The sequence below is a fragment of the Echinops telfairi genome, unplaced genomic scaffold (genome assembly GCF_000313985.2).
Source record: "Echinops telfairi isolate 266 unplaced genomic scaffold, ASM31398v2 ScPeMD7_15;HRSCAF=58, whole genome shotgun sequence".
Taxonomy (NCBI): Eukaryota; Metazoa; Chordata; class Mammalia; order Afrosoricida; family Tenrecidae; genus Echinops; species Echinops telfairi.
The window spans coordinates 3,053,932-3,080,998 of NW_022103912.1; the positions used below are offsets into that span (position 1 = coordinate 3,053,932).

Consider the following 27,067-nt stretch of genomic DNA (forward strand, 5'->3'; position numbering starts at 1 on the left):
GGCAGCAGCGACCAAGCCCTCGGACAGCGGCGGCGGCGGTGGAGGTAGTGCGGTGAGCCCCGGAGCGCAGGGCGCCAAGTACCCGGAGCACAGCAACCCTGCCATCCTGCTGATGGGCTCAGCCAACGGCGCGCCCGTGGTCAAAACGGATTCGCAGCAGCCCCTCGTCTGGCCCGCCTGGGTCTACTGCACGCGTTACTCGGACCGCCCGTCCTCCGGTGAGTATCCGATCCCGGCTGCACCACGCCGCCGGCCCCGGGAGCTGGGCGCTGAACGCGGCAAACCCGGCCTCTAACACTCTCGCTCTTCTTGCCTGCTTTCTTCTTCTTACCCCTGGCCCCAACTCTAAGTAAGTGTGCCCAGTTCGGCTTTCCCCGGGCCCTGCGGCCACCCCCTAGAGTGCTGGGGCTCTGGACAACGCAGGCGGGATGTTGGACCCTTGGATTTTGATCTCCGAACCCCTGGGCCCTTCTTTTTGTTTTTACCCTTATTATCCCGTGGAAAGATAGACAGGGTCTCTGGCATTTCTTCCAGGAAAGGGGTGTTCAGAGCCTACGGGAAGGTGGGCCTAATCTGAGTCCGAAATCCTGCCAGCCCAAACCGGAGAAGAGCAAGATTTTGAGAGAGAAATCAGCGTCCTCGTGTTTCTTACAGACACACATACACCCAGACCCCATCTTGGTGTTTTCTGAGGAGAGTTTATTTACAGAGCTAGAGCTAGCCATGGAGAGAGACAGAAGGGCGAGAATTGCATCTGCCAGCCTCCAACCAGGTCGTGTGGCAGGGAAGTCTGACCCGGGTGGGTAGAATCCCAGGGAGAGGCGGTGCCTGTATGGCCCAGATCCTCTGGCTCCTGGACTTCTGGACAGGACAGACAGACAGGCAGACAGAGAGAAGGCAGGCGAGACTCAGGCTAGAAACCAGGGCAGATTGAAGGAGGAGCTAGCTAGCTTCGGCAGAAGCTTCTTCACAACGCGGCTTGCGGGTCTTCCCGCCGGACTCTGTGCCTGCCTTCTTTCACTCCTTCCTTTCATACCTCTGCCAGTGAGTACATTTTCGCCAGCAGCTGCCCCGTTTTGCTCGGGGTTTCCTTCGGCCCTCTTTTACTTCTTTTGCTCGCGCCAGATGAAGCATAGGTCAAGGCTTGCCTTGTGACAGCCGCTGGGTCCTGGGAGAGGAAACCGAGGCCTGCCAGGCGCTTCAGCGAATGAACAGTCCCCTAGGAGGCCAGTGTTGGCTGAAAGGAGGGCGACAAGGGCTCTGGTCGGCTCTCGGAGCTCTCTACGGCCAGGGCCGCCAGAACCCAGGCCCAGCACAACCTTGCGCTACTCTGGGCGGGCTCATCTCCCGCCTCCTGACCGACCACTGCCCAGCAGCCGCAGATCGATGTGTGTTATCAGCCCCCGCCATCTCGAGCCCCGTTATTGACACGTCCGACTCCCAGCACCTCCGAAAAGCTACTTTGATTGACTCGCCTGATGGATAGAGTGATTGAGCTGTCAGGCCGCTTGGGTCGGGCTGGCCAGAAGGCTACGATTTTATTACAAGGTTCTGTGCCTTGTGCGCAAACAGAACAAGCCCCCAACACTACTTGTCCTGGGCGTACAAAGCACAGCAGGGTCTTCCTGAAGAGGTGCACATCTTCCGAGACATCTCTGCCTACTTACTTGATTCCTAATCCAAACCAAGTTCTCCTCCCCACCACCACCCTGCCTCCTAGTGCCCTCCAGGCATGCACTGGAGTGGGCCTTGTCTTTGTTCTTGAATGTTTCCTTTCCTATCAACCTGGGATGCAGGGACTGACTGCTGCGGGCTGTTGTTTCCTTCCCTGCGGAAACCCAGGCCCCAGGCCCTAGCCTCTGCCATCTGCTAGGACCGGGCCCTTTGTCATAACTGGTGACCTCAGCCCCTGGCCAACCTAGGGAGTCAGAAGCTTGCCAATTTGTAGCCAGGTTTGTAGCTGCCAGTGACGTCTCCTCTTTCCAGGCGGGTTTAGAGCTTAAAAGACCGATGAGCTGGATCTTTGACTCCGTATCACTGATGACGATGAAGGGGCTCCTGAAGGAAAGGCCAGGAAACTTGGGTGAGGCGGGGATGGACGGGCTGCAAGTGTCAGAGGCACCAAGCAGCAGCTGTGTCCTCTCCAGCCATCCTCAGCTTTCCCGCCTCTCTCTGGGACTGGTTCCCTAGCAGCCTCCCTCCAGGCTAGTAGCTGAGGGAGCCTTCACCTTCTTAGGGTGATTTCTGTGGCTGTTTCCCATCTTCATGTTGGGAGAAAAAGCACACTTTTTTGGGGGCCGAGATTATTCCTGTGCCAGTTCTTCTGGCCCTGTTGTGCCTGTGAGAGGGGGCAGGGAATGGGGTAGCAGCCCCGTAAATCCCAGGGATTGGCAAGGATGGCCGATCTGTCTTGTTTTTGTTGCTCCGGTGTTTTCGCCTGACATTGCGGCACGATTTTCCCAAGTAGATGATATAAGGGAGACCTTGCCTGTGTCGCTGGGTGGAAGCATGTGGAAGGCCCTCTCTTTTGTACAAGTACCATCCGAGAGGCAAACCCAAAGGGGTGTGTGTGAGAGTTTTCAGAGTGAGACAGACACACTGCTGGATCAAGGCCTTTTCTTCTCTTTCAGAGAAGGGACAGTTGGAGTCTCCCAGGTGGCAGGAGATAAGGGGACCACTGGAAAGTTCCCTAGTGCCTACTTTCTTTGTCAGCGGGCCCCATTTTTATTTCAGGCCTGTGAAAGGGCAGGTCCCTGGATCCTCAACTCTGGCCGACTTTGGATGGGGCTCTAACTATCTCTCCATCTTGGATTCCTGCTTTCTTCACCAGGAACTGTTGTGAACTTGGCCCTTCCCTGGCCCCCCTGTCATAAATTGAAATGTGGGGTCTACCTATATGTTTGGCCAGTATTTTCCTTCCTTTTCCTCCGTGGCTCTTTTGGTTCGTGAGAAAGAACGCCGCTGAACCCTCTAGCCAGGCTAGGGCCACGTTCGTCCTAGGGGGTGGCTTGTAGAAAGGGCAACACAGGGCACGATCCAGGCTAGGCTAAGCGTTACTCACCGCTTCCTCTACCCTTGTCCCGACCCCTCTCCGCCGCTGCAGGTCCTCGCACCAGGAAGCTGAAGAAGAAGAAGAGCGAGAAGGAGGACAAACGACCACGGACAGCGTTCACGGCCGAGCAGCTGCAAAGACTCAAGGCGGAGTTCCAGGCGAACCGCTACATCACCGAGCAGCGGCGGCAGACGCTGGCCCAGGAGCTCAGCCTCAACGAGTCCCAAATCAAGATCTGGTTCCAGAACAAGCGCGCCAAGATCAAGAAAGCCACGGGCATCAAGAACGGCCTGGCGCTGCACCTCATGGCGCAGGGACTGTACAACCACTCCACCACCACGGTCCAGGACAAAGACGAGAGCGAGTAGCTGCCGCCGCCGCCGCGGGCCTCGCGCTCAGTGCAGCCACCGAGTCCCCGCGCGCCCTCTCGGTTCTCACCGCAGCCTCGCTGGCCGTGCTCCGCGGGGTGCCAGACTCCACGAAAGGAGAAGAGGGCACCGCAGGGAAGAGAGAGAAAGAGATGCTCAGAATGGAGGATCTCGAAATATTTTCAAGGAGAAAGACACGGACAGGTGCTATCGCCAAACCAGATCTCTTCTCTAGTCACAAAGGGACAAAACTGCGAACTCCTTAAAGCTCTATTTAGCCAAACCGCTTACAACCTTGTATATATTTAATTTCAGGTAAGAAAAAGAAAGATGTGTAGCGATATCTATTTACTGGACATTTTTATTAATCTCCTTTATTCGTATTGTTATAATTATTATAATTATTATAATTATTTTATCCCCCTCCGCCTCCTCGCCCCCGTTTCCTTCTGGTTGCCTTTTCTTTGGAACGACCTTGCTTCTCCGGTGCCTCCCGCCCGCCCGCCTCGCTGCCCGTTTCTCTGGGACTTGTCTTTGTGTGCGTGAGAGTGTGTTTCTCGAGTGCGTGTCTGCCCCGCACTTCTTCCCCACCTCCCCAGCCTTTTCTGTCTGTCTGCCCTTCTTCCCCTTTCGTTTTCCGGAGACTTGTTGAGAAATACAACCCCACAGACTGCGAGACTGAACCGCCGCTGCAAGCCAAAGATTTTATTATGTTCAGAAACCTGTAGTCTGAAATAAAGTGTACACTGTGCTCAAGCTTTGGCCGCCCTCCTCTTTGTGAGCTGGGGAAGGGCGTGGGTCCCCAGCTCCCCCCAATCCACGGGGCCCTTTCAAAGCTGGCAACTGTGCCCCTGAGGCATACAGTGTGCCTCCCCCTGCTCCCTCCCCAAGCCCCCTCTCCAACAACACACACACACACACACACACACACACACACACACACACACACACACACACACACACACACACACACACACACACACACACACACACACACACACCAGTCCTGGGCTTGACCCGGAGGGCTGCGACTTGGGGCAGGACCTGACAGTCCCAGGACAGTGTGGCAGGAGGGGCACGGGGGCAGAGGTGGCCCCTCCGAAGGTTTCCCAAGTGTCTGGAGGTCTCCAGGAACACCCAGGCCAGAAACGGGCCCTTACTGGTTTGGGAAACGTGGCCTGGGCTACAATTTGCTCGGAGTCTTTCCATCCAGCTGCAAGGCCTCCTCCAGGCCCACATGCTCCAAGCTCCACTGGGCACCCTTTCTTTTCCGAGGGCCATCCCTCTCCCCGCTGGTTTCCTCCGGCAGCCTCAGAAGGCCCTCCACCCGTGAGGCTAAGGAGGGGAGCTAACTCTTCACCCACTAGGGTGAGGGGCCCCTGGGGCAGTTTTATTCGGAAGCTCCCTGAGTAAGGGATTCTGATGGGGTAGGGGGGGAAGGACTCCTAAGGCAGTAGGGCCAGGCCCCAGCACAGGCAGCTCAGATCCTTGGAAGCTACTCTGACCCGCAGTGTGCTAGATCCCTCTGCAGTATTTGCTCTGGGCACCCATCCTGGGCACAGGGCCTTTTTCTTTCAGATCCAAAACTTATGCAGGGCCCACCCCTTCAGAATGCCAACAAAGCTTGACTTGCTACAAGATGGGCTCCCAACCCCACACCTCATTCTTGCACTTCCCAGAGGGAAATCTTTCCTCTGCCCCACCCTTGTCCCCATCCCCCTGCCCGAGAACCCAGGGCTGCCCTGCCTGAGGAAGAGTGGGAGGTAGAAGTAGGCTTCCTCCCCAGGCTTTCTTTTGTCCTGACTCCCTTCCCCCATGGTAAATTTCACTCCTTCCCCTTTCTCTCCTTCACATTGAACATATGGTACATATATGTACCTGCATATGTGTGGCTAGATGTGCAGGTGTTCTTAAATGCTGTCTACAGATGTGCAAATACGGGTGGGTGCTTTAAAGACCCTGTTTTTGTGTGTGTTCTTCTGCTAGGGTGACTATTGTGATTGGGGACTTTTCTGTGTAATCAGATGCACATGAGGATGGTGGTGTTTATGAGTTCAGGGTGTGTGTGCACGTGCTCAGTGGTGTTTGCATGCCTGTATGTTTGTGGGGTATATACACATGTGGGAACTCTGTTCTGTGTTACCCCCCTTAAATCGCTTTCCTACAAGTGCCACAGGATTGCTTTTGGGGAAAATGAGAATGACTCCCCATTTTGTGTTTTTCTAGAAACACTCTCCTGGATGTCCTGTTCCCTCCCCAGGAAGTGATGGGCCTGGTGGAGGAGCCCCCAGGGGCTCAGGGGAGTTAGCCTTGAGTGAAGTTGGAGGGAACATTTCTTTCCTATTTTGCCATGGGTTCCTGGTTCCATTACACTAAATCCCCACCTTGGTCCCATTGTTTTCTTGAGTGGGTGTGGGCAACTTGCACATAAGTGCTCCACCACTTCTGGTCTGCAGAGTGGGAAGCAGTGGGAAGGGCTTTTCCCAGGAGGTGGTCAGGTGATTTGAATCCTTGAGGTTGGAAGTTTATGTATGCACTGCTTCACTTAGGAGGGCTGTCTGGAATGGGCAAGACCTGAAGGCCTTCAGGTTAAGATCTGAGGTCTGGGGTCTAGGATTGTCCTGCCCTTAGACAAGCCAGCTTCAGACCGCTCTACCTGTCCGAGCAAACCCGTAGCCGGTGGTGGGGAGGGTTCAGCTCCAGAGGTGAACATCTTACTTTGAATATCCCTCTGGAAAGTGGGCTAACCTGCTTTCTCCTTTGTGGCCCTCACTTCAAGCCCACCAAATCCAGGGGCAACAACAGGGGAAGCCATGGCAAACTCCTGCCCTGTGACTCCCCGCTTTACCCACTTGAAGAGACAGATAGATGCGTTTCTCCTTAGTCACAGGGACAAGCAAGGCCCCCTTTCCTGGTGATTGTATTTTAAAGTGGGTAGGTGTGAAAATCACTACTGTGTAATGACAATATCATTACTGGGTAATTCTCTTCCTATGTAAGAGGACATCGAATTTCCCCATTGTTTATGGGAGGGAAGGGCTAGGCATAGACAATTTAAATGTTGTCCTTGCCTCCTGGTGGTTTTGTCTGTTCTTATCCACCAGGAGCCCTGGCGTCATAGTAAGCTTAGGAGTTGAGCCGCTGACCTCTAGGTCAGGGGTTCAAAACCACCACCCCCTCTAGGGGAGACAGCTGTGACCTTCTGCTCAGGTAAATACAAACTGCCTTGGAAGTCTGGAGGGGTAGTTGTGCTCTGTCCTGTAGTGTCATGAGGAGTCAGAATCCAGTCGGTGGCAGTGAGTTGGAGCATCCCTGCCTACTCTTCATACCTTTCCTTCAGAAATCTAGTAGGGAATCTCAAGTCAGCCTCGATTTTCTTCTCTTTGCTCCCTCTTGTTCCAGCTCTTCCTTCTACCTGATTGGGGATGAGGAGAGGGAAGGAAGACTCCATTCAGACCGCTTTCTTGCACCCCCTCTAAACAGAGAAAGTAATAATATAAACAGGCATTGATTTCTTGGAGAGATGGGACTAGCCTCATGAGCACCTTGTGTATTAAAGTCTGAGGCTGCCCTGAAATAAATACTAGAGAGCCCCAGTCTACCTTCCTCCTTGTCTGCCCCTCTTCTTTCTCTCACTCATTTTTATTTAAAGATTGGATCGAACCATAAATCTAAATCTTCCTCAACTCAGGAGGCAATACCCACTAGCCAAGTCTAGACACTATGGATCCTTGGCACCTTTTTTAAGGGCAAAGGTTTCTGTTCTCTTGATGGATGGAAACTCCCTTTTCTTCAGTAGGGTCATGGGGAGGAGGCTGGAGAGGAGGAGGGGCAGAGGAACAGAGAGTATAGATGAAGAGGGGGGGATGCCCTGGATGTGTGATGCGTTTGTGGGTTCACCTGTGTTAGTCATTTGTGTATGAGTGAAACTGAGGAGACACAGTTTCAGTTTAGGGGATGCAGGGTGTGTTGAATGTATGGGCATCAGAGTGGTTGTTCGGTATTTTGAGTGTGTGTCCAGTTGTCCACTCAGGCCCTCTGGCTGGGCTCCCCAGGGCACATATCCCTGCTTGGTCTCCACAGCTCTGTCACCTATGGCAGAGCTTCCAGAGATAATGTCAGCAGAGCAGCCATTGTGCTGTAGCCCCCTCACCCCCTCCATGTTCCCTCAGTAGAAAAGGTCAAGCTGAAGGGCAGGAGTAAGTCTTCATTTACTCTTAGGTTGAGGCCAAAGCCAAAGTCAGGGCTGGACGGGGTCTCACCAGACTCCTTTCTGCAGATGAAGTTGCACGCTTTGGCTTCTCTGGGTGACTGTCATTCCCTCCAGTGGTCACCCTATATTTTCTTTTGCCTGTTTAAGAAAAGTCATTCTCAGGCAGCTCCTACCCCAGGCAGTACCCTATATGCACATCGTTGGGAAAAGGGAGAATGGGCAGGGAGGCCATCAGCACTCTTCCTCCACCCAGCTTTGTCTCACAACCCGGTCCCCTTTCATTTGGATGCCACCATGGGTTCAAATTGGATAGTGTGTTCACCCCCTTCTCTCCTCACCCCCACATTAGCTCTCAGCTTTACCCCACCCCACGCCCCACTTTGAACTCGATGGAGAGAGCACTTTTGTGCGACCACTTGCGCACAACGAGGTGCTATAGTCTCTGCTAACCTCTGGCCCTCCCCCAACGCTGGAGGTGTCTCTTCCTATGCGGACCGGACCCAGTGTTGCAGCTGTCCTCAGGGATTCCTGAAGAAAAACTATTTTTGTTTTACAGGGGAGGAGGGGAACAAGCAAAACAAAAAACATGTCCAGAGAAGTAACGTACCTCACCAACGCCACACAGCAGAGAACATTCATAAGACCTCAGCTTTTCTATCCACACACAGTCATTGGCACACATGTAAAGCGTGTACATATACAAATGTAAATGGCCTGGTGTCCACCGGTGCTCTCTCAGCAAGCATATGGCCTTGCTGGTGGAGTAATTCCTCATACCAATTCACACACAGGCCAGGAATATACATGCCCAGGGGTCTAATACATGCCGAGGCTGATGAACTTCGTGGCTGGCTGGTTTAGGAAGACTTCCAGGATGCCAGGGAGAACAGGGGCTGCTAAGCGAATGTGGGCTGGTTGTGTGCTGGCAGAATAGTGTGACACCTCTTTATGGAAGCAGCGAGGGTGGGGTCCTTCTGGTCTAACACACAAGCTGCTGCTACCACCCAGCACATCCTTCACCTTTCCCGGAGGCTTCCTGGAGCTAGAACAGGTCCAATGCAGGAAGGGGCCAATTCCTCACTCAGAGGACTTGCTACGTCCTAGGTCAATGTGCTCCTGGGAGAGCCCCTTGAAGGGGAGCCTTTCCCAACCCCTCCACTCAGAAATTCTTCTCACACATTGGGATGGGTCTTTTTTTTCTCCCCTCTCTAGAAGGATTCAGGTTACAATAAGGGCAAACACTGGGTATGAGTAAGTCTGTCCAAAAGCAGATTTACAATGCGCAAACGGACACACAGCTTCTCCTGAAAAGAGGACTGGAATCAACAGGCTCCCACTCACTTTTACTGCGGTGGAGGTGAAGGAGAAATTGTGTGGGCGAGACCCTGCCCACAAACCCCATCTTCTCAACTTTGTCAGAATCTAGGATTTAAACTCACCAACAGGCATGCACAGATTCCTCCTGTCCACCCAACCCTCCCTCTCCGTCGGCCAGGACCCATGCAAGCGCCCAGGCGGTGGGGCGCAGTGGCAGCGTGTAATGTTGGCAAGTTCTCCTGGAGGCCTGAACTGAAGGAGAATGACTGCACAGACAGGAGTGACCCGAGAAGAGAGAAGTGAATGCTAACCATAGGTGAAACCCGCGCATAAATAGTCAAGATTCGACCACTACTTCTGCAAAAAGTGGGCTAAAACTCTGATGGACGTTCTCCAAACCCGGCAGGAAGACCCACCATGCTACGGAAACCAGGGGGTGAGGGGCGGCCAGGCTGGTAAAGTGCTGCAAGTGTCTAGAAAGGCTCCCACAGCTTCCAAGTGGCCACAAAGTAGATGAGGAAGAAAAGGAGACCCCAGCAGATCTCTCTGTCCCCCTACGACCCCCCTAGGTTCAGGAATTTCCACTTGGATAGAGTGGAGACAGTTCTGAAGATGCTACTTCCAGAAATTTTAAGATGAATACAATTCTTGATGGCTCACTGCTAGCCATTTTGCAGAACTTACTTCATTCACCTTCACAAAAGCCTTCGGAGTGGGATAGCATCGTCACCATTTTACAGAGAAGAAAAGTGAGGTCCTGACTCATTTGGCATACTAACACCAAACCATATTACAGCTCCCACTGTAATTATGAATCACAAAATAAAGCATTACATTAGCGTTCTGGTATCAAGTCTCTGGCTTCAAGACTTCAGGCAATGGTTAGTGGGGGCTGTCTTGGGTTAACTTCTTTAACCTGAAATACAAGTAATATTCAGTACCCCATTTCTGTCTTCTGCCACGCAACAGCAGTTCTACTCTCGCTTTGTCGTCGCCCATAAAACCCTTTGCTGGGTGCCCTGAAACAGCTTGCCCCATCCTGGCACCCTGGGCCCCAACTCTTTGTAGTCACAAAGAGCCCAGAAGGCAGGTCTGGGAATTTTGGTCAGGATGCCTTGCGACCCTTCCGCAGCTGAGGCCAAAGGCCTGGCGCTCCCTGGGTCCCCTTTCACAGATGGGGGCCTGGAGAGAGGAAACGCTGGGGCGGCTCAGCAGCCCCGCTGCCGTCTCCGGGCACCCAGGACGGGGTGCAGGTCCACTCTCGGGCCTGCTGCGCTCACCCTGGGCTCCCCACGCCAGACCGGGCTGTCCCTGTCGCTCCCCCACGCCTTCTCCGCAGCGACGGCCGTCCTTAATGCTTGTTTCAGTTTGCTCTGGGGCCGGTTCCGTTTTCTCCCCCTTTCCTCCCGGCCTTCATCCCTGGGGTTCCCTAGCCTTTACGCGGCCCCAGGTCCCCGACTTTCAGGGTCCCGAGGTTTTGTTCCGGCCAAGGTCGTCCGACGCGCCCTGGCAGCGGAGTTCCCCGAGTCCCAGCGCTCGCTGCTGCCAGGCGGCCCCGCCGGAGGCCCGGCGCGCCGACCTTCGGCTCCCCTCCCCTGACCTTGGGGGCAGCGAGGCCCCGGCATTCCAGTCCCCCCGCCCCCCACCGGCAATCCCCGTTTGCCCCGCCATCCCGGTGACTAGCGGGCTCGGAGGGGAGGCGACGGGGCACCCAGTGGGGAGCGTCCTTCCCCGCGCTGCCACGCTCGCTTGGCGGGTGGGCATCCGGGGCCGGGCCGGGGTCTCCCCGCCCTGGGAAGGGGAAGGGGGAGGGGTGGGCCTCGGGGCAGCCGGGACCCGGCCTCTGTCGGTCGGGGGCTTCCTGAGACTGGCCTTAGACTGGGCGCGCGCTGGAGCCCGCCCCGCGGGGAGCCAGGGCGCGGGCGGCTCGGCGCCCCGCGCAGCGCGGCTGCAGCCCGGGCCTCCCCTCGCAGGCCCGGGGCTGGGGCCTCCTGCTCTTCGGGGAAGGCGGGGGGCAAGTCGGTCCGCCAAGGACCGCCAGCCCAACTTTCTTCTCCGACTCGGTGAGCGCCTTCCGAAATACTCGCTCTGGGATCCTTTTTTTTTTGGGGGGGGGGGAGCTAGAGGCCCCAAAAGTTGCAGCAGCAGCGCGTTCCCCGCTCTCCTCCCCTCCCCTCAAGCGACCACCTTCTGGGTCCCGAGAGTCGCTCTCCTCCTCTCATTCTGCCCTGGACATAGGTGGCCAACTCGCCACGTCCCAGGCCGAGCTGCGGTTTCCCGCTTGGGTTCACGGTGTACTTGGACTTTCTTGAAAACCAGCAAAGGCTACTTGCCCTTGTCCTTTGCCTGCCCCGGGGCGGTGTCCGCCCGGGCCAGGCCCTGAGCTTCCAGAAGGGCGCGGCCTGGCCCCCACGCGTTCTTGGTCGCATTGCCCGCTCCCGCCACCCCCAGAAGACGGAGGCCCAAGGGCCTTCACCCCGGGTCCCCAAGCCTTTCGACTTTGGGATCCTTCCAAGCACCGGCAGAGGCCGAGAGCTCCACCCGGAATTTGCCTGCAAACACCCCAGAGCTGGCGGCCGCTTCCAGTTCCGTTCACATCAGGCCAGCGGGTTCCGTTTTTCTCTCCAGAATGTCCCTATTGATGTAGTGTGAGAAGGTGTGTGTTTGCCGATCTGGGGCCTGGCATGGAAGTTAGGGACCCGCGTCCCTAAGTCTGGGGAGGAGGGTAAGTGGAAGGATCAAGCTGTCCTGCAGCCTTTCAGCCAAAAGTGGATAAACTGTTCTTGGGTCTTCTGGAGGGCAGGACCTGGAAACGTGATGGGTCCTCTTTGCCCCCAACCGCGCTGACCACCGGGTGAAACTAGAGGCTGCAGGCTGGGGACTGGGGATGGGACAGGGAATGACATTCCAGGTGAAGTTGGAGACCTGAGAAGAGGCCGCTGCTGCCCCCAATCCTGGCCCAGGTGAGGTTAGAACGTCACGTTCTGTTCGCCACTCTCTCCCTTCTGGTCTCTCTCAATGCTCTGGGGAGAGAGGAACCGCCCTCCCCCGGAGAGCTGCCTCTTGTTTCAATTGAGCCCAATAACCCAAGCAGGTCTACAGTGGCCCGTAGAGGCACAGGCCCCTACCTTCATATTTCCGGCTTGGCTGGGGAACCCCTTTCTCTTACAGACGTATTAGCGGTAGTGTGGACGATCATTACTTGAAATGAAAAGTCCCCGGTTTCCCTTCCCGTCTAAGCCCCCAACTTAGTTTCAGAGAATGAAGCGTGAAAGCTCTTTTATGGAGATTACCGATGCTTCATTTATTCTCACAAATGGCAAACACGTCCGGGAAAAACCTAGCGAGTGAATTCCTTGTCTTGGATCCCCAGCCGTCTCGGTGTTCACAAGCTCGCTTGGCTGTGAGGCCGGCAAGGGCAGGGGAAGCCCCTGCTGTGGGCTGGCCAGGGGAGGGGGCTTCCTGGTGGGTGGGGTGTGGCCTAGCGGAAGGCCCCTGTGTGAGGGAGTTTGGAGAGAAAGAGATGGTCGTTCAGGGTGTGCTATTAAGAACGTGTGTTGCACAAGACCCCGGTTGTCTTCACTAGCAATTAATTGCCCATTCCCTCACTATTTAGAGTGGACTTTGGGCGATCGCCCCCCAGATCCAGGAGACTCATGTACCACCTCCTGCCTCATTCACCCCTTTCAACCCCACACTAGCCCTGCACCCTATGACAGAGGCACCCAATGGACTTCCTGTGTCCAGGCTGGGGCAGCTGGCTGTGTGATTTTTGGATGGCTGTGCAAAATGAAGGTGCCCAGGTGGGGCAGTGATTGTACAGTGGCTGTTAACCTTCACCAGTTGCTCTTAGGGAGAAAGATGAGGCTTGGTGCTTCCATACAGATTTACAATCTTGGAAACCAATAGGGGCAGTTGCACCCTGTCTTCTAGGATCCCTGTCAGTCAGAATTGACTCGATAACAGTGTTTGGTTGTTGTTGTTGTTGAAACTAGAACTCAGTCATACATATGAAGTCCTGGCTCCAGTGCCTTTCAACATTTGGTGAACAAAATTCACCTGGTGACCTGGTGGTTGTCCAGTGCTTCATCAGGGGTGATTTGGCCATTTCACAAGGGGCAGCAGGGAGGAAGTGGAGGGGCCCGCGGGGGGCGATGACAGAAGGTTCTCCATGTTTGGAGACAGAAGAGAGAAGTCTGAAGGGGGACTATATAAACTCGGGGAAGGAGCCTTTTCAGATTTCAGGCTTAAATTCCTTTGTGACACTGTGTTATTAACTCCAATACAGCAGCTTCTCCACATTCCGGCATCCCACACTGGGAGCCCTCCCCACTCCCCAGCCCCTCACCCCCAACTCTCTCCCCCACCTCCCAGGTTACTGGGGCAATGCAAGTGCTGATGTGGTTTTCGAGGGGCTTGGCTTTTGGAAGAAGACACCTTGTGGAAGTGAGTATGAATTTGTTCTTAGGCGTCAGCATGGATACCCCAATACTAACAGTGGGGTTTCCCTTTTCTGTCGCTCTCAAGGGACCTTGGCCTACTTAGCTGCCCTTAAGAGATGTAAAGGGTTCTTTGAGAAGGAGCTCACTCACCGTGTCTGGGGAGATCCTACTGCTGCTGGCAAGGAAAGTAAGACCGGCTGGGTAGGGCGCTGTAACTTAAAGTGCCTGGGACACAAACCACGAATGCAGAAAAGGAAGAAAGCAGGCTTGCTGCTTGCATGAACAGGTGTCAACTTTCAACAATAGTTACCCAGTCGTTTAAATGTGAAAACAAATATCAAAATGCTCTAGCGCCCATTCTGGATTAATAATATGCAAAATTGATGAGGCAGGGGCCCAAGAGAAAGCGAGCTGAGGTGTTCAGGAGTTGCAACCTAGCTCTTAAACCGAGAGGTTTTGCTACTCTTTTTCATTTTGTATTTTATTTGCCTTGTTTTCCGCTTCCCCACCTCCAACATGCCCCAGGTCTCAGGGCATCAAAAGCTTGAAATCAATTGCTTGATGGGCAGAAGTGGGGCTCTAATGATGACAAACATCTGAAGGGACCCTTCAGTTGTGTCCTGATCAATTATTTAGCCAATCGCCCTGACCTAGGACATTCTTAGTACTGAGGGAGGCACCGTGGGATGGATCTACTTAAGGTTTCAGGTTCTGTTCTGGATGTGGCCGGGCACAAATATTCAGATTACCCAACTGACTTCTTGTTTGGATTACTGAAAACATCATCCGAACTCATCTCTTAGCTTAAAAAATGACAGAGGCAGTTCTTGCAAGATCCTTTTGGTTGATCCTTGAGCTCAGCTGAGGATCTATCTGTAAACCTGAAAGCAAAGTCAGATGTGGGTTATTCATTGATTACACCAGATGCTTCAGGGGGGCAATGGAAACAAACAAGCACTACTTTATTTGTTTCACCACATAAACTCTCTTTAGGTAGAAGAACGAACAGGACCACAGATTTATATAAGTTAGACAGTCACTTTGGAGGGGATAATTTTCCTTGGGCTACTTTTATTTGTTCTATTGACCCATATACTCACACGTTACAATGATTTGTCTGAGAAATGCGATTGCATGGCATAGTTCCAGACCCCCTTTCAAAAGCGCAGGGCTGGAGTTGCAGAGATATAGCGAATCTGATAGCAGAGGAACGGGTGGCATCCTGGGTGCCACACAAAGTAGCTGATGCTGGAAATGGATGCAACCATGTTTTCTTTGTAATATCCTTCAGAGTCATGACTAGAGAAAACCTCTCCTTCCTCGTCTGCCTCACATTTTTGTATGGGCAAAACTTGGGTAGAAATTTGAAACATCTTTCTGGGACCATTTTTTGTTTAATTGCTGGCGGTAAATTCACCATTTCAGGCCTGCTGCTTGAAGTTTGCATTCTTGGAATTCTGGGATTCTTTAAGGCATGGTCTATACATGTAAACCGGCCTGAATAAAATGACACAGTAAAATAGCATCGCTATTTGTCAAACAACAACGGGATTGTTTAAAGTGCTTTCCATCAACTTTCCCAGACCAGTCTGTGGGTGTCCGGTAGGCCTGGGCTGGTTCCAGAAGTGACCTGTGTACTCTGACTTCCTAGAATTTAATGGTTGGGGTACAGATACCTCAAACTTTTTAATAAAGTGACAAAAAATGTTTTATAAAGTCATTTTACAATAAAGCGACTTTACCCCTAAAGGACACGTTTCAAAAAAGCCGAAGATAACTGAATCTTTGGGGAAGAATTCAGAGCTGATCTTAGAGCTGAAAGGCAACTCATTTTCTGTCCATCCCAAGTTTAAGGACTCAACACACTCCAACTTTGATGTGTGTTGTGTGTGTTTTCTTCAAGAAGTTAGAGGACCTATACAGGGACTGAACTTGAACTACTTCAACCTGAAGGAAAGTGCCCTTTTCTTGTTAGTTCCTACAGTTAAAGACATTAAAAAAAAAACTTGGATTCCTTGTACTTTCAAGACAGTGAGCTGCCAGCCAAGCGATTAGAATTTAATATGGGATGCCAACGATCAAATTGAGCAGGTCCTGGAATCACCAGGATAAACACACAAGACAACCTGCTTGGATTACATGATTTAATAGCTCTGGCACGAAGGCAAATAGGAGTCCATCTTAATCCCTCACACACTTTTTCTAACTGTCTCTAGAGTCTCCTCTCTGACACTGAGAGGAGATCTAAAGTGCCACTGTGGGACCACCTTGACTGTGGGGTGTTGATTTTTGTCCATGGGAAGGAAGAATGGGTAGGGGGTGTAAGAGGAGAGAATTTGGAGGAATTTTAATGGCAGACGTAAAATATTAAAAAAAAATTTTATTTAAGGGAGTTTGCTGTTTAATAAATAAAACTCCACATGCCAACCTGGGAAATGTGACATTGATTTGAGTGGATATAATATTAATGTGGAGGCGAATCATGGGATGTGTTTTATACAGCATTGTTCCATTTCTAGATTCATGGTTAGAAGAAGGCAGTTCTCTTCCCTCCGGTACCTGAGGATTCATGCCCAGTCTAGCCTGTGCGTAGGCCTTCGCAATAAAGGCCTTCATGGCAGGGGATGAGAAAAACATACCTTTAGACTTCAGGTCCTCCCAGCCCCCTCCCCAACCTTCTAGGCCTGCCCTTGCTCTTTATGAGGTGGTAGCAAATGGAGAACCAAAGCCTTTATGGGGAAAGAAGGAGCTTGCAGGGGCACTCTGGCACTCGGATTTGTCTGTTTTTTTCCCCTATCACTGTGAGGGTATCTGAATGGTGGGAACGTTTTATTTGGGAGAGAATTATTTCCCTGCTCAATTGTCAGTCCTGCCAGGAAAGTTATGGCTGCCCTATAACAGAGGACTGCCTGCTCCTTTTGTCCTAGGTTGGGAAGCCTTTCTGGTCAATAAATACATATGAATCATGTAAAAGGATTGACATGCAAATGAAAGGCACCAGGGACAAGTCCTGGGTGGCAGAGGAGAAACCCTTCTGCAGCTGGGGTCTGAACTGGAGGAAACAGGCAACACCAGCCTCTTAGCTAGTGTTTCTGAGAGGGCTAAATCCACTCCATAGAACATGCGAAAGAGTTAACTGAACTGGAGATTGTGTTTACTTGCAAGTTTCCAAGCTGTGCTAAGTCTCCAACTTAAAAAAAAAAAAAGATTTAAAATTAAGTTTGCCACTAGACAAGCCACCCTTTGGATCGCCATGTCTCTGGGCCCAACTGGACGTCTTCAAAGGTATTTTGTTTTTCTGATTAAAAAAGAAAGAAAGAAAGAAAGCTAAACCAACCAGAGAAATAGTTAAAAGGTCAGCTGAATTTTGAGAGGAATGCTTGATATTGTGGATATCATTATTATTATTATGAATTGCAGCTCAGCTTATAAATTAGCTCATTGCATACTGGTATGGCTTTCTTTCATTGAGAAGGTGTTACAAAGAAACCTTGGTATAGGCAGGACTGATCCGTGATTCAGGTTTTTCTATATAGTTGACACCTGTGGGCCACCTCTGTAGAAATGATTTTTAGGATATTTTTGACCACTATAAAAATATGTTTTTTATGGCAAGATGTGTGCATGTATATGTGTGCATATATTTTTGTACACACACACACGTATAAAATCTTTTGTTGTAAAGACACCGTGCGTTCCTATATAAGCTTCCAGTAAAGACTTGTGAATGAATACAGTTGCCTGATCCATCATGAATCATTAGAATACGATGAAATACTTTAACTTCTATGATAAATGTGGTTACTATACTTGCTGAAATAGACATGAGAAAAACTCTTTCATGGATGGCCTAGATTTGATCTTCATTTAGGGATATGGGTGTTTAAGAGATGGACGATTGGCATTTATGTGATTTTAACTCTGAGTTATGCCTGTGGGCTTGTATCAGCTGAGATTTGAGAAGTCAGGGACTTAGAAGTTGGACATAAAGCAGCTGCTTGGGTAATAGTCTTACCTAGGCTGCAGGTGTCAAATGGGCTCTAATTTGGGAAAAGACTCTGGGTGTCTGCTTCTGGCTACCCAAGGCCAGGGGTTAGTTGTTGCCGGAAGGATGCATACAGACCTGATCACTCTGTGTGTGTGTGTGTGTGTGTGTGTGTGTGTAGTTGGGGGCTGGGGGGAGGGGAGCAGGCTGGGTTTAAATGGAAGAATTGTGATGTGGGCAAAGAATATTGGCTATACCATAAACTGCCAGAGGAGCAAACAAATGTGCCGAGACATTATTATGTAGCCAGAATGCTTAGAAGCCGGGATGGAAACTGAGAGTGGAAGCAGGGAGGGAGCACTAGAACAGGTCGGGATTGCACATGTCAGTGTGAAGACGATGTGACCCTGGGGTTGCGGGGTGGGAGGAGGCTCTAAGATAAATGTGTTGGTGATTGTACAGCTCCCCTGGATGACTGAGCGATTGAACTATTCAAGTGTGTGATATGTGAATTATGTACCAATAAAACTGTTGGGGGAGAAACACAAAGAAGCTAGGACGGCAAGACTTCATCTCAGGTACTTTGCACAGGTTGTCAGGAGGGACCAGTCCCTAAGAAGGTCATCATGCTCAGTACAGTAGAGGGTGAGGGAGAAGAGGAAAGTGCTCAACAAGACAGACCCGCCCAGTGGCTGCAGCAGTGGTCTTACACATCGCACTGGCTGTAAGGGTGGTGTGGGAGCTGGCCGTGTTTCTTTCTGTTGTGCGTGGGTCCCTGGCTGGCACCAACAGCATGTCTAAACTCACCTGATGCTCTGCATCTAACAGATGCAGCCGCGTCAATCAGAGGGTACGATCGGCGTACAAACCATCCTTCTCTCCTGCATGATGCATTTAGGCTGATACCTTGCAAATGAAATAGATCCGAGCACGATTTAGGAACCGGATTTTTCTGCATTCTGGCTTTTATGAGTGCTCACTAGAGTGTTGGTTGACTTGCCCAAACACTTGTCTTTTCCTTTTAAAGAATTTCATAGGGATGGAATTTTAGTAGGGGCTTATTAGCTCCCCAAATCCACAACCAATTCAAAAGCAAGCACTAATTCTCCTAAATGCTCATGGTGGATATATATGCTTCATTCCCTTTGCTAATATTGATCTCACTTTGAGCTGGATTAAGTGTTACCTGGAATCTGAACCCAGCAAACATGTTGTCTGTGTGTGTGTGTGCTTGTGTGGGTGCAGGGGAAAGTGCCAGAGATAAATTATTGAACGTCATTTTCTTGTATTGTGCAGAGGCAGGCTGAACCTCATTTTTTGGATTATGATTTGTATTATGAAATGCTTATCAAATGTTTTCCGAAGATTAGTTTAATTTTAATTAAATAAACCTTCCTCAAGAGGAGGCTCCCAACTATTTCTTGTACCCAGAGGCTAACATACTTGTTGTTTTTAATTATTTTCTGCTGTTACCCAAACTGCTTTGGGTACTCCTGCCCAATTAAATCAAAGGCACAGGTTCCTGATACACATTACGTTTAATATTTAATTTTAATTAAATTAATTAAATTGTTTATTTAATTTCATGTGCATTATTGTGCATAGAATAATGCAAAATTCATGATCCTAAGAATTGGGGTGGGGAGGTGAATCAGAGCTTTCAAACAAGCTAATTACAGAGCTTAAAGGAAATTTCCCCTGCATTTCCCGGGCAAACAGCCTAAGATCAGGCAGGAGCTAGACCGAAACTTTTCCCGTAGCGCCCGTCCAAGGGCTGCAATCACTGTCATTTTGATTTGCTGGCCTCTCTCGTCCTCTTTAGCTTCCCCTGCAGCTAGCAGTGGAAGCAGCTGCTCAGCAGAGGAAAGGCTATGTGTGGACCTGGCCCTACTGTGGTGGGCACAGCTCATGACCCAGGGACACTTGTCCCTTTGCGGGACACGGTGCAGGGATCCTGGGAAAGCCCTGCTTTTGACTCAAACACACAGGCCTCACTTCCAGTAACATCTTTCCTCCGGGCAGGGCCCATGCTATTGACGTGGAGCTGCCTAATTCTGCCCAACACTTAGAAACTCTGAGTCTCCTCTTTATTAGACATAATTTCTTTGAGGAACCAATTTCCTGGCTACGTTTCCACAATGGTTTGCATCTTTAGGGCATCTTTCTTTTTTTTTCCCCCAAGATAGTTTTTGTCAGCACAAGATAGATTTTACTGTTCCTGACTAAAATGTGTTGTTCCCAGGAAATCTCCTTTAATAGACAAGGGAGATAAAGATTCAAAAAAAGAAAAGAAAAGTGAATATGTACTTGGTTTTGTCATGACTGCCCTCTGAGTTACAGCTAAAACAAACAACAAACAAACAAACAAACAAACACATTACTGGAAGAAGAAGAACAACAACCAACTCCGGGCACTGTAAGAGTTCACTTCCCTATTTTCCTCACTTTTAAAGACTGGCACCCCCATGGAGGGCTGGTATGTGGGGCACTTGAACCACATGTTTTCAAACTTGCCCTCACATTTGGTGTTCACCAAAGTTCTTCTTAGTTAAGGGTTTTGTACATCCGGGTCACGGGAGAATATTCACACTTATCCTCACGCTATAAATTTTATTTTTGAGAGGGAAACTTTCCTTCCTGGTACCTCCCACTTATTGAGCCTTGTTAACTGAGCCTGGTGAAATATTGGCCGTACCTTGGTTAGCTCAGATAATGGGGCTGATGTGGGCAAGCACAAAAGAAAAGAAATGAAAACAAGGAAGACAGACAGACAGACAGACAGAGAAGGCTCTAGGTGAGCTTGTCTTCCTTCCCCCTGCCCCCCCAGTGAACACCTTGCCTGAGAATGGAGCTGCTAAAAAGAAACTCTCTTTGTTATTTTGTCCCTCCCTCCCCCATGCTGGTTTTGTTTCCAGTAGATTAAATATTATCATAAAAGTAGCTGATGGTGCAGTAAATTAAAAATCAGGTTGTGGAATAGGTTGCAAAAGCCTTTTCCCTCCTCTGGCACTTACCCAGTTAAAGCCAACATTCGTTTTAAACCAAAAACATGGTAGGAAGAGGTTGTGCTTCAAGTCAGGGTTGGGAAAATACTGAGAAACAGAGTTAGCGAGAATGGACATACCAAAAAGGAGACTTGGAATCTGAGAGATATTTATATTGGCTTGACATACATTAAAATGTAACTTTCTTCCTGCGGTTTACACTGCATGCCTGTAAGCTTAATAACATTTTCAGCAGAAAACGCACACCTGTGTCGCTGCAAGCAATTTGAGGACAGAGGCGATCAAATGTGTGTGCCATTACTGTTTCATCATGTTTAGCATCCAATTATCAATTGAACAAGAAGAATGAATAATAAATTAAGATTTGCCTCAGTTTAGCGTTGTGCAGTGGGGCAATGATGATTGCTAGGGATGATCTTCTTGAAGCAGTCACAGGTTCTCTCCCAGTGCAACATACATGTTAATACTTCGGAGACAATTGCTGGCAGTTCATTTGCTCTGTACATCTTACAAAGCTTCTCGTGGAAACAGAAAACCCTTCTGTTGGTATAGACTTCACCCTGTGTACCTTCTCCGGTGGAATGTTCGATGTAGGAATGATAGGTTAGAATTGTTTTGCTGTTTGATATCAGCAATATCAAAGCTTAGCATGTGCGTGTATGTGCACGCATGTGTTTTCTGTTGGGTCAGAAGGAACTGCTAAGGAGTTCGAATGTTAGGACTCCTACAACAGGCTAAGAAGCGACACGACTCCTTGGCGAGGCAGTCTAAAGGACACCACACTTGGTACAAGGTGGCCCTCACTAATGCCTTCACCTCAGGCTGAACTTGGGGTGAAGCAAGGAGAGGCTTGCTGGGTTGGTTAACAATGGAGCCGGCACATTTATATTTACTGGAGTCACTTCTTGTGTTGCTGGGTGTGAGAAAACGCTTCAAATCCTTAATGCAACTCATGTGTATCATCATCTCGATATTACCAGAGAGACGGAATGGATCGCCCTGGAGGACAAACAAAGAAGGCATCGCTTGGCGGCGTCCCTCGTGCATTTTGAAAAACAAGGGAAACTAATGTGCTGTGTCGGCAGGTTTCTAGCTACATGCCGCTGCCTTCGTTTTAAAAACAAACTTTTACTTCCAAATCGTTTTTGATGTATAAAAACGGCGTGCAGATAGCCGTCTTGTTTTTTATAATTTCCGTTGCCCAGTGCGGGGGGATATAATTTGTAAGTTTGCCTCTTACTGAGTACAGATGCAGGTGGCAGAAGTCGTCCGCTGAGGGGTGGGACTGATTGCAATTTCTGCCCATGGGGAGGCTTCAAAGAGTTTGTGGGAAAAGACTTAAAGACTTGAAAGATCATGGACCCTCTCCAGAAACTTTTGGAAGTCCCCCTGTTATTTATCCCACCCCCGATTTCCTGAAGAACAAGCAGGAACTTCCGAAACAAAATCAATTTATAGAATAAGCATCAGTTAAGTGCATTCAAATGGCACGCTGCTGTAAAGAAATTACCTTGAATCACATGCTCTGCTTTGCCGGAATTCTTTGTGGAACAGGTTAGCCAGGGCTTGCTATTTCCATCGCCCGTGTACTTTTCTGGGCAAGCGCATTTCTCTTGCTGAGCCTTTTGCTAGCGTTACCTGGGAGATTCTGACCCAAACTGGGGTGAACCCTGCAGCCTGGCCTCCTTCCTCATCACACATGCTTCCCCTCCAAATTGGGGAGGAGGATTTACTCAATTCCAAGCCCGGCCTGGTGTCAGCTCCCTAGTAATCCTGCTCTGAAGTGGTAGGCTTTGTTTAGAAATGGGCTTAATTTCAAGAACTGGGCTTGGGGCGAGGCAGGCGGCGAGGAGAATATTCTGAGTCGCCCACATCACCTCTTGGACCCTCAGAAAGATGCCGCAGACTGCCTCCCTGCTCACACGTCCTGAAAACCCTTGCCCCATCCCTGCTTTCACCGGAACATGCTAATCACGTTTGGGCCCACGGCAGGAATGTGCGACCTGGCTGCAGCCCAGAGGACATTTTATTTTATTTATAGACAAGCTGTTAACCCCTGAAATATGGATTCTTCGGACGCAAGGAAGGCTCACGGGCTTCCAGCGCGGCAATACTACTTCCCATAATTAGCTGTGTCATTCAGAGCGGCGGAGACAACACAGCCAGCCTGGAGGGAGGGGGCTGGCCAGCATCTGTCCTTGTCACCCAAGAAGGTCCCTGAAACGTGTGTGCAGCCCCTGGCCTGGCGGCTTGCTAACTCAGTGGACGCAACTCCTTGCTCCAGTAGAAACTCAGTGCTGCCTTACCCCCGTGGGGCTCCAAAGCAGGGACATCGTGCCTGGGTTTGTACGCTCCGCTTGATAGTTTCAAAGAAGTGAGTTTGAACGGATTTGTCCTTATTCCCACAACACTGCAACCGCTCCACATAGTCCCAAATCTTCTCTTTCGGAATTTCCTTTAAGAGTCACTTTGCACATCGCATATTCATCCCCGTGACTGTCATGGACATATAAAAGCAGTCTCTTTATTTTATACCCAAACCTCACCCTCAAAATAGCTCAAATAGCGCTTCCCAGGTTCATCACTCACCTTGTTCCTCACTCTTGGCTCACAATGACTTGCCACTCTTTCCCAAAGTCAGATCTTGCGCGCAGGAGGACATTTCTCCACCACCAAGAATTTTCAAAAGAATGTGCCGCAGGCCCCAGCAGCACTTCCAGAAGAGGAGTCCCTGGGGTGGTGGGTGGTAAGCATGCAGTGTGATTGGAATAAAGCGTGCATTCCCAGGGTGGCCATTCGAAGGGGACAAAATACATTTCATTGGGAGAATTCTGGGTTGGTAAAAATTCCAGCCCTTAGGATAGTCACGAAGACCGGCCATAACCCACATCCAATGCAGCTAGGGCCTTCCTCCAGGAGGGCCGGCAAACCAGTGGCCATTTTCAAGTGAATATTTGGTTGACCTTCAGGCTGCGGCCTCAAATGTAAACCAAAGAGCTCGGTTTTAAGAGCATGTTAACATGCACAGGGTGAAAGTCCTTTATTGAACTCTGGGAAAGGAATCCTTGCACCATTTAAAGGTTTTCTCCCACGATATAGATTTGTACACAACAATGACATAAGAATTCATTAACCGTAAACTCTGTTCTGAGAATACATTGCAGGTGACAGAAGACTTAATTTGTTTCAAGCATGCATCTTTCTGCTTTCATTTATTTTATACATGTCTAGATAGGATCGCTGTGGGTGGACAGCAACTCAATGGCAGTGAGTTTGGTTTTGAGTATATGTATTGTGTGGATTACTAACTGCCAGGTCAGCAGTTCAAATTCAAACCCGCCAGCCTCAGAGGAAGACTGCTTTACAACCTTGGAAAACCCTAGATAGGTTTTATTTTGAGTCCGAACTGACTCCACGACAGTGGATTTTCAATTTACTCTGCAGTGTCCTTGTGTAGTACATGAAGAGTCTTCCAAATGTTCATGGAAAATGGAACGGAAGAAATAGAACATAGAATGAAATGATAATGGAAGTTTCCCATGAACGTTTTGAAGCTCCCTCATAAATAGTCATTGCTGTCCAGTAGAACTGCAGTCCACAGAGTTTTCAAACTTGTCACCTTTCGGAAGCAGAGGGCCTGACCGAGGAGTCAGTCTATGGGGCATTGAAACCACCAGCTTTTCGGTGAATAGCTGAGTGTTGAACTAGTTTCACCATTCAGGGGCTCACCCACTCTCTCTAAATGTACTTATTATCTCTATCTATATTATGCCAGAACTTTCTACAATTTCCTTTTCTTGCGAACTGCTACTCAGAATTATTTTTATTTGGAATGAAGTTTATGAACACCATAAGCTTTAGAATGGTCACGGCCCTGCTGTAGATGGAGTCTCTTTGCCAATGGAGAGCACAATGCCCTAGGGTTGGGCCACATTAGATGCTTGGAGCTGGTGGGAGGAAATACCCGAGCTGGCCTTTCTCCTGCCTCTCTCCAGACCCTGAGTTAGTCCAGCCTTCCAGGGGAGTGCTGACCCAGCTGTCATGGGCAGGGTCCTGAGACCTGCCTCCCCAACCCTAGGGGTCCTTGCTTGCTTGTCTCCCGTAGAAACAGGGGAGTGACCTGAGAATTGTTGCTGTGATTAGCTGCTCTCGAGGTGGCCTCCAATGAATGGGGACCTCATGTACCATGGAAGGAAAGGTTGCCCAGTTCTGTGACAGCCTCATGGTTGCTTTGGGGTCAGACCTCTGTGACTCAGAGTCTTCAGTGACCACTTTTCCAAAGTAGATCGCCATGTGTTTCTGGTCTGTCATAGTCTAAAAGCGCTGCTCGAAGACACAGCTCCCATGACATGGCGGTGGTGACAGTTGTGTATGACCCTTTGCATGGAAAGTAAGACTTCTATACCCTGCCTCAACACGACCATTAGAAGAATGGTTGCATTTCTAGTTCATGTGGAGATAACGCAGTTCAGAATGCAACCACATGGTTGCATGGAATTTTATACCACAAATCATGCAATACGAATTCCTATTTTCTATGGCTTTCTAGTGTTATTTGACTGATTATTATGGCCATTTAAGATTTATCATTCTTCTGTTTTATAATTCTGGGTGCTCATGCTCAGAGAGGTTAAGTAGCATGCTGCAAGATCACACAGCTAGAAAATGAAAGGGCTGCAATTTAAAGCCCATGATCTTCCGAGTATGACTAATCTGTCTCTCCACGAGGGCATATACGACAGAGTGAAGAAAACGACATCCACAAACTGCTAACGATTCATAAAGTAGTCCAGAAGCATTTCCTGGGAGGAGTCAGTTTGGAACTGGCTTTTCAAAAGGAAAGGGGCAGAGAACTGACAATGGAAGGCAGGGATGTGGACTGAGCTGGGGGATGACCTGTTCCTGGAAGAGTGGACAGTTCGAGCGGTGGTTTGGGGTTGATGGTGGCGAGTAGGCTCTTGCGCAAGGGATCAGGCGAGAAGCGGTTTGACCTTGGGCACTATGCTGGGGACCTGTCTTTTCCATACTTAGAGGTCAGTTGGGTTAGTTTTTCCCCATTTTAGCTCGCAGAGACTTTTCTCTTTGGAACGGTGCCAGGAACAGCCAGGAATACAGGCAAGGGATTCCCTCCCCTCACTTCTCTTCCTTCTGACTCCATCCCTTCTTTTTTAAATACTAATTTTTATTGTAAATTTGGTTAGGGTTTACATTTCAGATCTTCAACTTTGCATTAATCAGTTTATACTACTAACCAGTTCACTCAATAATTTATGCTTCACCTGCTCCTGGATTTCTCCCCCATGGACTACTAACCTCTGTTTCATGCGAGTTAACACCCAATGATCATCTAGCTTATGTCTTCAACTTCCTTCCTTTGCCCTCTCCCATATCTCCCTTTGGTGTGAAAGTCTCTATCTTGCTCTCCCCCCACCTTCAACAAGGGACTCATACAATATTTGTCCTTTGGTGATTGTTCAGTTTCACTCAGCATAATGTTCTCCAGGTCCATCCATAGCAGGAAGCATTACGTAGTTTCATGTGTGTGTGTATATATATATATATATATATATACACACACACACATATATACATATACATTATATATATATATATTTTAAACAATGCATAGTATTCTATTGTATGTATGTACCAGAGTTTCTTGATCCATTCCTCTATTAGTGAGAGCTTAGATTGTGTCCATATTCTTGTTATTGTGACCACTGCTGCGATGAACAGGGGTGTGGTTCTGTCTGTCATGTTATGACTCTTATTTCTTTAGGGTCTAGACCCTACAGAGGGATTACTGGATTGTACTGCTTTCCACATTGGTTGGACATATTTACAGTCCCATCAGCAGTATGTGAGGATCCTAAGCACTCTGTACCATCTCCGGCATTTGTCGTCCTCTGTTTTTAATTTGTCTGTCATCGTTGGTATAAGGTAGCATTTCATCATTTTTTGATAGGCATCTCCTGGATGGCTAGTGATTGAGAGAATTTCTTCAGATATCTATCGATCATTTAGTTGTCTTTTTCTTTTTGAGGTTTGCATTTTTCTATGGATTTTTAAGGATTAGTCCCTTGTCTGTTGTGTCGTTTTTCCTACTCTGTAGATTCCCTTTTTGCTCTTTTGATAAAGCCTTTTGATGGCCACAAATGTCTCATTGTTAATAGGTCCCAGTCATCTATTTTGTCATTTATTCTGTGTGTTTCCCTCATTATATTTGATAGTGTGTCTATTCCCTGCAATGGGGCCCATGACTGTGTCCTTATTTTCTCATTGATGATCTGTATAGCTCTGAGATTTACATGTAGGCCTTTGATCCATCTTGAATTCTTCTTCTTTTTTTTTTTAAACGTAGATTGGGTCCTGTTCCTTTCGTTTTGTTTTTTTTTTGCAGATGGAGATCCAATGTTGGCAGCACCATTTGTTGAACAGAAAATCTCCTTCCTATTCAATGCTTTTTTTTTTTTTTTGGCCTGTTGTCAAAGATCAGTTGTATGTAGGGAGATGAATTTGGGTTATCTGTTCTTTTCCATTGGTTTATGCACCTACCATTGTCCCTGTAGCAGGCTGTTCTAACTACTGTGGTGGCTGTGCAATAGGGTTTAAGGTTGGGAAGTGCAAGGCCTCCTCTTTCATTCTTCTTCTTAAGATGTTCTTTGCCTATCTTGAGTCTCTTCCA

At 49.4% G+C, this 27,067-nt stretch overlaps 1 protein-coding gene across 1 annotated transcript in view; it reads left to right on the top strand.

Moving 5' to 3' along the window:
- The window catches only part of EN1 (engrailed homeobox 1), a 22,910-nt gene extending 19,485 nt beyond the window's left edge, over positions 1 to 3,425 (top strand). The window contains exons 3-4 of the mRNA XM_004711908.2: positions 6 to 218; positions 3,104 to 3,425. Coding sequence (XP_004711965.1) covers positions 6 to 218; positions 3,104 to 3,420 — 530 coding nt within the window. The 3' untranslated portion in view covers positions 3,421 to 3,425. The remainder of the gene's footprint in view (positions 1 to 5; positions 219 to 3,103) is intronic.
- The last annotated feature ends 23,642 nt before the right edge of the window (positions 3,426 to 27,067 follow it).